This window comes from Pelodiscus sinensis, chromosome 5 (assembly GCF_052426305.1).
Source record: "Pelodiscus sinensis isolate ZL-2025 chromosome 5, ASM5242630v1, whole genome shotgun sequence".
NCBI lineage: Eukaryota > Metazoa > Chordata > Testudines > Trionychidae > Pelodiscus > Pelodiscus sinensis.
Genome location: NC_143056.1, coordinates 87,884,407 through 87,898,706, shown reverse-complemented (window position 1 = coordinate 87,898,706; position 14,300 = coordinate 87,884,407). Strand labels below are relative to the sequence as shown.

Sequence of the window (14,300 nt, the reverse complement as noted above, 5' to 3'; positions counted from 1 at the left end):
AAATACTTACCTCTCTCTATATATAAGTTTTCTTGTGGGTCAACACAGTGACATCATGTCGCTCTGTCCTGCCACCCACTTCTGCCCTCAGCCACGTGGCCTCCTCTCTCCTTCCCTTATGCCCCTCTCTGTCCCCTCTTTCCTTTCCCAGTTCTCCTGCAGCCTCTGTTCATTCCTCCTGAATTCCTGCTCTCCCCTTCAGTTCCTCCCTTCTCAATAACCCTGCGTTCTTTCAGCTCATGGCATGCACCTCTCTTGGCAGCCTGCTGCGGAGTGGGTGGGCTTGGCATTAGCATCATTTCCTGGCTGCCTCAGTGGGACCCCACACTGCAGCTTTCGGGGTGGGAGCGAGAAGCACAGGGACCCAGTCCCTAGTAATGGCTGCAGTACTGCCTCTCCAGCGCATCCTGTGGCAGTCACACTGCCTAGTTCCCTCCCACCTAAGATGGCAAAGAGCCTTCCTGAGCATGAGCGGATCCTGCAGGAGATCGAGAGCACGGACACTGCCTGTGTGGGGCCCACCCAGTGGTAAGGGGCTGGGGTTGGGAAGAGACTCAGCTTGACGAATTAGTGGGAGGGTACGGTGTGTGTAGGGAGAAAGGAAGGGGAATAAGGTGTATGTGGAGATGGATGGTGAGGTGAGGGGGACATAGGAATGGAGGCAGGGAACAAGCAATGTGGGAGTGTGGAGGGGAAGAGTTTAGCGAAGGATGGGGATGGACTGTGGGCCATGGAGTTCTGGGATTATCCCACTGGGCTCTCTTCCTGCGTGATCCAAATCTGGTTCTCAATAGGGTGTGGGCGCGTAAAGCTGAGGGCTCCCTCATGGTTCCATGCCTCCCCATTGTGCCATGTCTGCACAGAGCATGTCCCAGTCCTGCGGTGGAGACTTGCTTGCCAGCTGGAAGGGCATATCTGGAGTGCTGGCACCATGCAAAGATGGGCAGTAACTGGGCACAGAGAGCGGGGAATTCTCGGCCTACCTGGCCGCTCGCATGTAACCCAGCCTCTGCTCTTCACTAGTGAGCTGGGTGCCCAGGAACACCCAGAACAAAGGGGATTCATTGGAGTTGGGCCCTGTTTTACTGATTGTGTTTGGTTTTAGGTTACACACAAAGCCCACGAGTCTGCAGAGCATAGCCGTTCCCTGTGCTATCTGCAAGTAGAGACTCTGAACTCTGCACACAAGCAAACTATTTTATTGGCAGATCGGGCAGGAGTTAAAAGGGTGTGGGGTGGGGGGGCTGGCTGGCGAGTGAAGGGCTCGAGTGAGCAAGATGGGCAAGAGGGTTTGGATAGAGGGGTCTATCCAGGGGTTTGGTGGGGCGGGCGTGGAGAAGGGCATGAGTGACTTGGGGCAATGAACAGCACAGCCGGGCTCAGTGCAAGATTAACAGGCTCTCTGGTGTTAAAGAGGCCAGTGAAAGAGGGGTTGGCAAGCATAGCAAGCAGGGAGGGCAGCCCCCTGGTGTATTTTTAAAACATTTTTAAACCCATGTTTATGGTAAAACTTCATATAATGAAATGAAATAGTCTTATTAATTTAATTTGTCAGCTATATATTTTTCACATTTGGCCTTTGATAATAAAAACTGACTAGTCCCCTTCACTTTTGAAAAGGAAACTTTAAGAAAATAACTACTTTCTAGTTCTCCTGAGTTAGCAGGATGCAGAAAAATGTGAGTTGCAAACATCCAAAGCAATTTATTAAAAATAAATTGTGGCCATTCCAGTTGGAATGGAATGCCCATGGAAATATTTCTTAACTTTTGTAAAAAAAGATATAAAAAAGTAGATGGGTGGATGAATATACAAGATATGGAAACACGCATGCGCACACACATACACACACACCCCATCTTAATTTGACCCAAACAGGTAATCTCAGATCCTGGATTTTAAAAGCAGATCCTGGAACCGTAGTAAACTAAAGTCTAACTTTCAAAACTGAAGTGCAAACTCACTCTCTTTTTTTGCTCTGCTTTTTTGTCTTGCTCTTCTGATCCTGATAATTTCTTCTTAAGTTCTTCTAGTTGTGAGGTTAGCGATGTCACCTTGGCTTTGTTTTGAAGCTTTACTTTGGAAAGCTTGGCTTCAGAAGCTTCTTTTTCTTCCTACCAATGTATATAAATTATAAATAATCATTGATATAAAACAGTTACCAAGAACTCCTATCTCTACAAGGACACTTTAGCTTCAATCCCAGAAACTCTGAACCTGTAAAGCACCCTGATAACATTTCTTTCATTACTACAGAGTATCTTCACTGAGCTACAACAATACTCACAGATACTGAAACTTACGAGGCAGCATCACACTAAAAATTATATGCTAAAGAAATTTCCCTTTCGTTTGTTAGTAATACTACTTCAAGCCCTAAGCTTTCCAATGTAAATAGTGAGTTGTATTGCCTTAGTTTTCAGATGCCCCACTATGAACACCTACAGGACCTATTTTTGTAAGGCAGGTAACTCAGCAGTTACACTGTCTCAGCTTTTTACTCAGCTGGGACAATGTAACTGGGATGAGGTGCTCCACTTACTCTATAACAAACTAAATATTACACTAATCACGGTGGTCTGATATAAATAAAAAAAATCATTGATTTAAATCAAGTTACCAAAAAAACTAAGACAGGCTATGCTTAGAGTGTACTTAATTTCGGAATAAGCCCCACTGAACTCACTGGCAGTTTTGTTTTTTGAGAAAACAAGTATATAGAATGGGGTTCCCTTGGAAAAACTGAGTTATGCTGAGGTAAAATGGCAGCACCATTATGGTCTGTGGCCATGATGTTCCAAACTAAGGGCATGTATGATGTAATTTAAAATAAGAAAATGACACTTAGTGGCAACTAGCAACTCTAGAGTTCTCTTACTGCAGCCTTCTGTATTGTATACTTTAGTGATTGATTCTAAACCTAGTCAACTAATTAAACAAGCCATTAGGATTAACTAAAATAAACTTTTTTTCGTGCAACATCCAACACAGTGAACAGGTTGGGAATTTACTTGTCAAACACTTATACTAAAAGGCATAAGAGAGAGTCTTGAAGCATGATGCATTGCTAAGTGAATTTTTTAAGTTTTTAACCAGTTGATCCACTCAGCCAAATCCACATCTTCATCTACATCAGTGAAGGGGAATTTCAGGCCCGGGGGCTAGATGCGGCCCTGCAAAGCTCAGTGCCACCCCCAGCATTGAGAAGCCAGTGCTGGTGCTCCAGCTCCCCATATCCCCCGTTACCCCACTGTAAGGCTGGAACGCACACAATCTACTAGGCTGAGGCCCATAGGCTCTGGTGTGTGAGAAGAATGCGGGGAGTGTCTTTTTCCTTCTCAGTCAGGGGCCATGTTTTGGGCTTTTTTTTTCCCCCTTCACTTGTGTGCGGCCCCCTGTGGGCCAGTGGCCCCCAACCCAAAAAAGGTTACTCACCCCAGTATACATCATTTTCTCCCAATAAGCAGTTTTCCTTATGATGTTTCATTCTTGCAACTAGGTGTTGCATCGACTTCATACACTGGACATGTTTTTTCTATTTTACACAGGCAACAAATTTCTTCAAAATATTCCCAGATAAGGTTCCACTTTTTCCTATATATTGTGTCTCTATCTTTAAAACAATGTCTTCACTAATTCCTGTCCTGTGCTTGGCCAAGGTCCACCACCACATAAGCACAGAACAAAAATAACCCCATCCAGTTTGTGTCTTTCTTGGCTTTTATCCATCCTGACACTAATATTATGCATGCTGGTCACTTATTTGCATCTGTGGTCAGCCACATTTACGGTATGTCTGGACTACAAGGCTCCATCGACGGAGAAATGTAGATGAGTTTACTAGACATAGCAAAATGAAGCGGCAATTTAAATAATCGCCGCTTCATTTACAACAAAATGGCAGCCGCGTGTGCTGATCAGCTGTTTGGCGGCACAGCACGGTAGTCTGGACGCGTCGCAGTCGACAAGGGAAGCCCTTGTCAACTGCTCTGTTATGCCTCGTGAAATGAGATTTACCGGAGCGGTCAACAAAGGCTTCCCTTGTCAACCGCAGCGCATCCAGACTACTGCACTATGCCGCCAAACAGCTGATTGGCACAGCGTGGCGGCCATTTTGATGTAAATGAAGAGGCAATTATTTAAATCGCCACTTCATTTTCCTATGTCTAGTAAACTCATCTACATGGCTCCGTCGACAGAGCCATGTAGTCTATACGTACCCTTAGAGTCACAACACTGTAGTAGAATGTTTAATTAAAAATAATTTGGTTTGGTTTAAAAAATCTTTGTTCTATGTAAAGGCCATATACTAACTTATTTTTAGATTAAAATGAAAATGTCCCATTAAAAAAGAAGGGTAAAAACACAGCTTTCAAGAACTTTCTACAAATATGATCTCTAACAGAAGAAATCAATGATAAAACCCCCTCAAATTCAATAGAGCATTTACTTATGGGCAAAAATCAAGGATGATATGCAATATAGGTTGCACCTGTATAAATCGGAAGTCTCTGGTCTGGCCATATCTGTGGCGTGCTGTGCACAGAGCCGTCTTATCCATTAGGCACAGTAGGCAAAGTGCCTAGGGCCCACAATACTTTTAGGGGCCCACAAAAATGTTTTAATTTCTTTTAAAATCAGAAGAAAAAAAATGAACTTTTAGGGTCGAAGAAAATGTTTTAATTTTTTTCTCACATCAGAAAAAAATGAGACTTTTAGGGCCCACGAAAATCTATTAAATTTTGCCTAAAACAGAAAAAAAATGTTGAAGTATTTAAAGTTATATCAAAAATAATTTTTAATAATTTTTTTTATGGAGGAAGGGGCCCACGAAGGCAAAAGTGCCTAGGGTCCACGAAAGTCATAAATCGCCGCTTCATTTAAATTTACATGGCTGCTGATCAGCTGTTTGTCGGCTCAGCGCGATAGTCTGGACGCACGGGTGTCGACATCAAAGGTATTTGTCGACCACCCAGGTAAACCTCATCCCAGGAGGCAGCCATGTAAATTTAAATGAAGCGGCGATTATTTAAATCGCCGCTTCATTTTCCTATGTCTGGTAGCCTAATCTACATGCCTCTGGCGACAGAGGCATGTAGTCTAGACGTACCCTAAATGTCAAACAATAATGTGGACAAATACTAGCATAAAAGGATGGGGGAAAAAACCAACCCTGTACAGCTTTGCAAAACCTTTAATTTACAAATGATACTTGTTCCCCACATTTATCAAGAACATCTATTATTTCTTAGGGACCATTCCCTGCCTGTGTAATACCCAAAGCTGGTTATAATTCCAGCAACACAAGGTAAATTGACAGGAAGTTGTAATGTGTCCCCATGCATCTGCACTGCTTCCTTAATCCCTAAGACTGACATAACTGACTCGTACACCTGTTTTTAGGAAAAACAGCTTATTTGCCCCAGAAAACATGACAGCGATTCATTTTCATCTGTACCTGAACAGTCACATTTATGTATGTACACAGTACCTTTAACTGCTGATCTCTATTCCGAAGTTCATTATCCTTCTCTCTGATAAGTTCTTTAAGCTGTGTTACCAGCTGTTCAGTTCGTGTCAGCTGTTCAGTCAAATCAGCCACCGACATGTTTGCTGCATCTTGCGAGCCATGAACCTACAGACATTAAGCATACTTTTGAACAGACAAAATGGTGCACACAATGGTGGCTGTGCATAAATCACAGTCATCTGCTTTTCAACCAACCCAATTAAATTTAGGCACAGTGTAGTATTTCCCCCTTTTTAAAACTGAACCATACTGTCTAGACAGATTCAGGATAATTTGTCAAATATGCTCAACAAAAGAGGCACTGAAATGAAACTTTGATAACTGAAATCTCTAGCACAGATTGGTCTCTTCGGTGCAAACTACATTACAATACAATGGGAACACTATACTGATATAAACTGACATGATAAAGCAATCCCTATTTGTTTTTCCCCTCTCTGTATGCATGGCTGTCTTTACAATCTGAACACTACAGAGCACTGTCCCTAAATGTCTGGAAAGCAGCTAGCACATTGTAGGTACTACCATAAACAACACATTTCTCTCATTTCTAGTCAATTCCACTGAAAAATTAGAGTATCAGAGGGGTAGCCGTGTTAGTCTGAATCTGCAAAAGCGACGAGCACTTCAATCTTCCTGGACACACAACTGCAGATCTAAAAGTAGCCATCCTGCAGCAAAAAAACTTCAGGACCAGACTTCAAAGAGAAACTGCTGAGCTACAGTTCATCTTTAAGTTTGACACAATCAACTCTGGATTAAACAAAGACTGTGAATGGCTAGCTAACTACAAAAGCAGCTTCTGCTCTCTTGGAATTCACACCTCCAGATCAGCTGCTAGAAGTGGGCCTCATCCTCCTTGATTGGATCCACCTCATCATCTCCAGCCTGATCCTGGCCTGCATATTTATTCCTGTCTCTGGAAATTTCCACTACATGCATCTGACGAAGTGGGTCTTTGCCCACGAAAGCTTATGCTCCTACATTTCAGTTAGTCCAGGGGTGTCCAAACTTTTTTCAAAGAGGGCCAGATTTGATGAAGTGAACATGCGTGAGGGCCGACCATTTTGCCTGACATTCTTTGAACCATTAAAATTAAATGCAAATTAATTATTTTATGCAAAGTTTATTGCAAACGGCATACTTTTCATTTCGTCACATGGATGACAAATCTAAACAGGTGTTAAATCACTCTGCCTTTCATATCTGAAGGCCAGATGAAAAAAAAATCCAGGAAGCTGAAATACATGTCAGGAACATTGTAAAGTACATTACATATTATTGGTAATAAAGGTTGTCTGTCAACTTTTAAGTTCAAAAAATATGAACAGGAACATAACACCAAGTATACATGTTGTGTCCAAATATATTTATAACTGATTTAGACCAACTGACATTAACTGAGATTTTACAGTGTATTCATCTCAATACATATGGATTCGTTCGGGGCCATAAAAGATAGATATTGCCAAATTACCTGTGGGGCCGTATTAAACCGGAACACGGGCCGCAATTGGCCCGCGGGCCGGACTTTGGACATGCCTGAGTTAGTCTATAAGGTGCCACAGGACTCCTCGTCGCTTTTGAAAAATTAGAGCAACCTCAATAGAAGTGTGATCAATTTCCAAATAAAGGCATGACAGCAGAAGTCTAGGCTGTGGAAGTCAGGGCAAGGCTTAAGGGAGAGTTCTTGAAAATATCCAAGAAATCTATACCACCCAATGATTTTAAAACAATCAACTTAAAAAAAAATAAGGGGAGAACTGGCAATTTCTCTTTCTCACCACAAAAAATCCCCAAAAATGAGGTGACACAAATTATAGCATTAGTTTCTTTGCTTGTGTTGCTTTTAGAAACATTCCTTTTGTAGAGAGATGGAAAATGGTATACAAAGACTTTTACTCATTATGAAGAGATGAATAAGTAACATTCAGTTAAATTAATTTTAGATAGTATACATGGCAGGGCTTTCAGCAGAAAATAGACAAATTCCTCCAATTACAAGCTATAAGATTCATGCAATTAAATATAATAATCTGGAAAATGTCAAAATTATTCAAAGCCTTGAGAGTCTGCATATTAAAGCTAATACTGATGTTTAAATTCTCAGTACCATTTTAATTCTTGAGGTCCTCCGCTGCTGCTAATGTAATTAATGATGTATACAGCCAAGTGTCAGCTCATAAAATAGGGAATGATCTAATGTTTACATGGCTTCTGTTGATCTTTTCTTAACTCAAGACAAACAGGTTGAAGGTGATCAGTATAGCTGCAGCTAGACTCGGAAGATTCAAGCTAACTGGAAAGGAAGCATGAAGTTTTATGACTTTTGAAACTATCTTAGAAGAACAGGTTATGCAGGTTAAACAATCCTTACAAAACAGCAAATACTTATTACCACATCTTGAATTGAAATTTTTCAAAATGTATAAGTTTTTTAAAAAAGTCAGCACTCAAAAAAAAACAAACAAAAAAACTCCATAACCACTTGTAACACTTACTGCTTTGTTAGGGGACGCATCATCTCCTGTGCCCCATTTCCACATAGTTTCAAGATGACTGTGAGAAAGAATGAGGAAATACAATTATATTGCTACGAACATTAGTGCCACCTAGAAAACTATATTCATAAAAAGTATGTTTTCTGGTAATGTTTTTTTCTCCAGGCCTTTCAGTTCAAGGTAATTCAAGCTAATTTGATATTGTTTTTTTTAAACAGTATCTCTCTGCATTTGCTGAAACTTTTGATGCCCGAGTCACTTTATGAGTTGCTATTGATTATCAACAAAGTCCCGTTTAATTTTTTTGTACAATATGTTACTTCTGCAGGCTGGGAAGCAGTAAAGTACCAATGCTGACTTTGTCAGTATAATTTCCTAAAATATTTGGAACTATAATCTTAAAAATGTAAGTACCTTAAAGTAGTTTTTGGCACAAGTTCTTCCAACTACAAATAAGAAGTACAGAATGTACTCAGTTTGTTAACATATACCCTGTCCTTAGGCACAAGCTGTACTTGCCTCTTAAGTATGACAAAGATTATGCCAGAGCATATTTCTACAAAATTAACAGATTGTTGTTCACAAAAATAAACATACTATGGCATATCACACTGTACAACAGCTGAGCATCTCTCACTCATATACCAAAGAGCCTAAAACTTGATAAGGGCACAGACTAGGAAATGCAAGTGCTCGCACCTCTCTGGTTCAGATCCAAATATAAGTTTTCAAAGGACTTGACACCTAAATATAAGCAATTATCAAATTTAGTAGCCAACTTGATGCCATGCAGCTTTTGGGCTAATCTCACAGTACAGGCAGCTCAAATGTAAATGTATGAACTAAGAACATCTGGCTCAGCTGACAGAAAATTTAGTTAACTCTTCAAGAGAGGCCTGTACAAAAGTCTCATAGTTGGTTTGAGATGGCATGCATTCAGAATACTACCATACATCCTGCTGTACTTCTGACATTAGCCAGTCTTCAAGTTGAAACGAGAGGCCAACCTGCATCTTTGTCCAGTCACCCATCCCCACAAGCAACAATTTCAAACCACAGCAAGGCAGCTGTGCTTCTGCATCAGCAGAACAGTTTATTAAAAATACTGGCACATACTTTATCTGAAAGGAAATGAATGAGAGCACAGATGGTTATTACAGCTGAATATTTACCAATGCTGAGCTAGAAGCTAGGATCACAGTGTTATACAAGAATCATTAGAGTCTCTCCTGGTTTTAAAAACCTGGGACTCACAGAGGAAAGGGAATGTAGATATTACTTTTTTTTAAAACTCTCCTTCATTCATCCATTTGGGTCAATTTTGCCCTCAACACCACCCATGCATTCCAAGTAACAGGAAAGGGTATAATGAGGGCAGAATCTGGATCATTTAGTGTAGCTTGGGACTGTGTACATTTTTTAAATTTGTAAATGCTTTAGAACCCAAAAGCATTAGCTAATGCAACGTGTTTAGTTCGCTACATACAACACCCCCCTGGATACCCTGAGCAATATTTTTGACACATTATTTATATTAGGGATCTTAACAAAGGAGCTTTCAAGAAAGGAAAGTGTTCTGAAACAAGTTGGGCAGCACAGCTGCCAGAAGAAATTCCGTTTAGGAGCATAAGCATCTAGTTTGTAAGAACTGAACCCTTTGGAATCAAATTATGGCACACACAACTCAATCCCTTCTCCTTTCAAATTACAGTAGTTAAATTAGAGCTCAATTTAGTTTACCATGTGTGTATTCTTCAAATGTGATTTTAACTACCACAGGCCTGTCTGCTAGGCAAGATAATTATCCAATGGCCTTAGTAACCATTCCTCAAGTTATAAAAGTTCTGATTTCCTATCTTTCTATATCAATTCCAAACTCTTCAAACTCATTTTCAAACCTCCAGTACAGCATCTCAGTTCTTATCTTCTCACCTCAAGCACTCTGCTTTGATGACATCTTGCACCACGCACTACTTTCCATTATTCCACGAATGCCTCTTCTCCACTATAGGAGACTGGTGAAAGCCCATACAAACCATAACATATCTTGGGAAGATATTAAAGAGCTCCTTTGCATCAATAAAGCCTTTGAGATATCATGTTGTTCTCCACTGAGCTATGGCAGAAGTATGACTATGATTGAGTGATTACTGTAGCATACACTATAGGAGGAAGGAGCAGAAAGGAACAATTGCTAATGAGGATCCCAATTTTACACTCACGAGTGACACTATTCACATATATATAGTGTCACTCATATTTGTAAAACCATCCCAATCCTAAATATAATTTACAGAAATAGCTTTATATGAATGTGAATAGACAGTTAATTGACCTCAAGGGACTGTCAAGTAATTATATGCTTATCTCTGGCTCTGCTCCTTGGCTGCGTCTACACTGGCAAGTTATTCTGGAAAATCAGCTGCTTTTCCAGAAAAACTTGCCAGCTGTCTACACTGGCCGCTTGAATTTCCGGAAAAGCACTGACGAGCTAATGTAAAATCATCAGTGCTTTTCCGGAAATACTATGCTGCTCCCGTTCAGGCAAAAGTCTTTTTCCGGAAAACTGTTCTGGAAAAGGGCCAGTGTAGACAGCACAGTAGTGTTTTCCGCAAAAAGCCCCGATCGCGAAAATGACGATCGAGGCTTTTTGGCGGAAAAGCGCGTCTAGATTGGCCACGGACGCTTTTCCGGAAAAGTGCTTTTCCGGAAAAGCGTCCTGCCAATCTAGACGCGCTTTTCCGAAAATGCTTTTAACGGAAAACTTTTCCGTTAAAAGCATTTCTGGAAAATCATGCCAGAGAAGACGTAGCCCTTAAGAATAAGGATGGTAAAAAATGCTGGCATACAGGTGACACTCCTTTCTATTACATTAATAGATGATCTCTCCCCATTCATGAGACAGGGCACAGTAGCACCCTATGTGCAGTGGTGGAATTTGTAAGACACTAATAAATGTTTAATTAAAAAAAATTTATACTTGTGTAAATTTATACTTAAATGTGCAAATACACATTTTAATAGCTTATCTGTTCACTGCCATAGCATGAGCTCTTGCGCAAGAGCAGTGTGGACGCTCAGCAGGGATTTCTTGCGCAAGAAAGCCCTATGGCTAAAATAGCCATCAGAGCTTTCTTGCACAAGAGAGCGTCCATACTGCCATGGGCGCTCTTGTGCAAAAGCGTAGCTCACACATGCTACTGTGGACATTTTCTTGCACAAGAACCCCTGCACAAGATGGTCTTGCGCAAGTGTAGACAGAGCCCAGGGGTCTCAAACTCCTGGCCTGTAGGTCAGTCCCAGCTGGAGCGATTGCGCAATACAGCATAGCACTTCTCACAGATGGTTCATAGATGGCGGGGTAGCTCCATGTTAACAGTCCCAAAGCCTTGCCCTTCCCACCAATACCCTGCTCTCTCCACCCCATGGCACCCCACCCCCGTGAGGAGCAGGAGGGAGCATGACCATTGCTGCCAAATGGCATCAGCCCCTGTCCCTCCTTCCTTCCCCCCATGATTCCAAATGCCACATGCTCAGGGGATGGTTACTATGAGAGAGGGAGCAATGATGGGAAGAGGCAGTACTCTGGGGCATTAGGGACCCCTGGGTTACTCAAATATTTCCTACATGAAACACATATGGAGCATTAATCAGATGTATCTGAGACGGTAGAGAACTAGAAACACAGGATATCTCCATACAGCTGGAGCTTCATCCTTAAATACGCTAAGGTAATGGAAAGTTACGCAGTGTGTACGTTATCCAACATACGTTATTTGTAAGTCAAGATTTAATCTTAAATGCCAAATTGCTTTTGTCCTTAATGAGAATGGTCATGGGAAGGCAGAAGTTCTAAGAAATCTACATACTGTATTAAACACTATAAAACTGTCTTTAATATATAAATAGGATTTCAGAATGAAATTTCAACCTTAAGCTAAGAAAGAGTTTTTGGTCACAGAACAAAGATTTACAAAGAGAAATAGTGATGTTTTATTCAAAAGTTACTTTTGATAGTTTTGCATAACTTTTATTGTTGTGAAAGAAGGATTATAAGGCAGAAAGAACATGTAAGCTTACTACGTGAAAACAGGGAAGATAATTATTCAAACTGGTCCTATTAGACTACACATACACATTTGATTTTAAGCCTATTATAAATTGCAGGTACACCCTAAATTAATGTAACTGAAAAAATAGAACACTTTCCACTTATAGTAAGAAGTTTAGAGTGGTCAGTAGTGAGTTTTATTTCTCCAGTTTAGTAACTCCATTTTCATTGTCCATACTGGATTTTCACAAACCAGCAGGGAAAAATATATTTTTTTAAAAATAATAAAATTGTAAAGCCACGGTGAAATCAGATGGATGTGTAGTGCCTAAATTATTTATTTTCCTTTAAACCCCTGACAATCCTGAAGCGTCTCTTTAAATTATACTAGAAACATACTGAGTGGATATTACTGCATGTGAATAGAAATACATTTTTCTAACTTCTCCCATTTTCACCCTAGCTTCCCATTTAAGTTTTTCCATGACAAAGATGTAGCCTTAATTATAGTTCTGGAATATGTGCATGATATGAGAGCTCAAAATCCTCAAATGGGCACCACTCCACTTTGAACTCTATAATCTGTGAATCAACTGTCTCCACCCATCTATAAATCCTTCTTTAGTTCCACCTCTTTCTACTGGAAATAATTTTTTCTCTGCTTTCTTTTTATGTCATTAACAAATAAAAACTAGCAAAGACTTGAATTAAGTCCAAATTCTGCAATTTAAGCCATTACTGGCCAGGTTCAGAGATTCTCCCCAGGTATGCAGGTTTATGATTTATTTAGATTTTAATCTAAGAGAAATTCCACTTGCTGTCTCCCTTCCCTCAATATACCCAAATACTTCCTTTTCCTATGCTACACTAGGCATGCCCCAGAAATCAAGGGGTGATGGGTTCAAATTACACATCTCATAAATATTTCCTACTCAATCATAACTACTCCACAGTCCAGGGAGATCACTGTAGCTCTAGCGTAAGCCCATAACCTGTCCCAGGCAGTAGGCGCATTACAGTGCCACCCTCTCCCCAGCTGGGTTTCCAGGGTACATGGCCGTGCCCGGGGGAGGAAGGGGTATCTCTCAAAGCCGATGTGAACCTAGGCCAGGCCGTACTGAAGTCGCTTGTCCCAGCACCGGCCAGTGACCTTGCCCGAGCACCACAGAGCAACGCGACAAGCGTGTCCCGAGTTACCAGGCCGAGTGCTGCCGCCCGCCCGCCCACTCGTTGTGCCCTTGGGGGCGGCGGGCTGCCCGGCGCGGACGGGCCCTGGCTGCAGACAACGAGCCAGGCCAGGACAAGCCCCGACCGAGGGGTCACCTCCCCTCCCCCGCCGCAGCTACGCCAGGCCGGGGCGGGATCCGGAGCCGCTCACCTGCGGGCCGCGCCGCAAGGGGGGGGAGAACCGGGCCCCGCTCACCTGCGGGCCGCGCCGGAGGGGGACCGGACCAGGGCCGGGCCGGGCCGGGCCGGGCCGCGAGGGTGGCCGGGCCCTAGGGGCGGGGGGGGCGGCTGCAGCAGCGGAGGTTCCGGCTCCTCCTCTTCGGCCCGGCCCTGGCACCACGGGGACAAGTCGGCACCATCCCGGCGTCAGCAGCACCACGACCGGGCTACGTCACCGCGTCCCCTCCCAGAGCGCAGCCAATAGCGACACGTCCCCGCCCCCCTCGAATCCTCGCCCCCTAGGGTCGGGGAGGGCCCCGCGAACGCGAGGGAGGGAAGCTGCGGGGCGGAGGGAGCTGTCAAGGGGCGAGGGGGAGGGGGAGTGCCCTGTCTTGGGGGGGAGCTGGGCACCCGGGACTTCATCTCCAAAGCACGGCCCGGCCTGGCCCGGCCCCTTCCTCCTTGGCAGACACGAGCCTCAACTTTGCTCACGGCTCACTGTGTCGCCCGCAGCAAGTGTGTGTTCCACTTTCTGTGCCTCAGTTTCCCCATCAGAGAGAGATAACAACCGAAAGACTCCCCCCTCGCCAGAGAGGCGGGCTCTGTGTCTCAAACCCATATTTTTATTTCGTAACTGAACTGACATCTTCCCCATGTGCAATCAGCATAACGCTGTGGATTTCTGATCTCTTAGCTCAGCCACCCAAACATCTTTTTCACAGAAACATAGACATAGGAGCCTGGTGCTGACTTCATTCCTATTGACTTTAACGGGAGTGATCAGTTGTCCGATTTTACTGTACTACATAAGAAGAGCACCTGGCTGGATTTA

The 14,300-nt window shown here is 42.7% G+C and overlaps 1 protein-coding gene across 6 annotated transcripts in view; it reads right to left on the bottom strand.

Moving 5' to 3' along the window:
- LOC102451127 (uncharacterized) overlaps positions 1 to 13,704 on the bottom strand; it is a 66,422-nt gene extending 52,718 nt beyond the window's left edge. For 3 of the 6 annotated variants that reach the window (XM_075927681.2, XM_075927685.2, XM_075927684.2), the window contains exons 1-4: positions 13,506 to 13,699; positions 8,032 to 8,089; positions 5,492 to 5,635; positions 1,965 to 2,114 (exon numbers count right to left, since the gene is read on the bottom strand). In XM_075927681.2, the coding sequence (XP_075783796.2) occupies positions 1,965 to 2,114; positions 5,492 to 5,635; positions 8,032 to 8,076 (339 nt within the window). In that variant the 5' untranslated portion in view covers positions 8,077 to 8,089; positions 13,506 to 13,699. Of the gene's footprint in view, positions 1 to 1,964; positions 2,115 to 5,491; positions 5,636 to 7,643; positions 7,830 to 8,031; positions 8,090 to 13,460 lie in introns of all 6 variants that reach the window. The other 3 variants (XM_089778573.1, XM_089778574.1, XM_075927683.2) reach the window with 3 other exon arrangements.
- Positions 13,705 to 14,300: the final 596 nt, after the last annotated feature.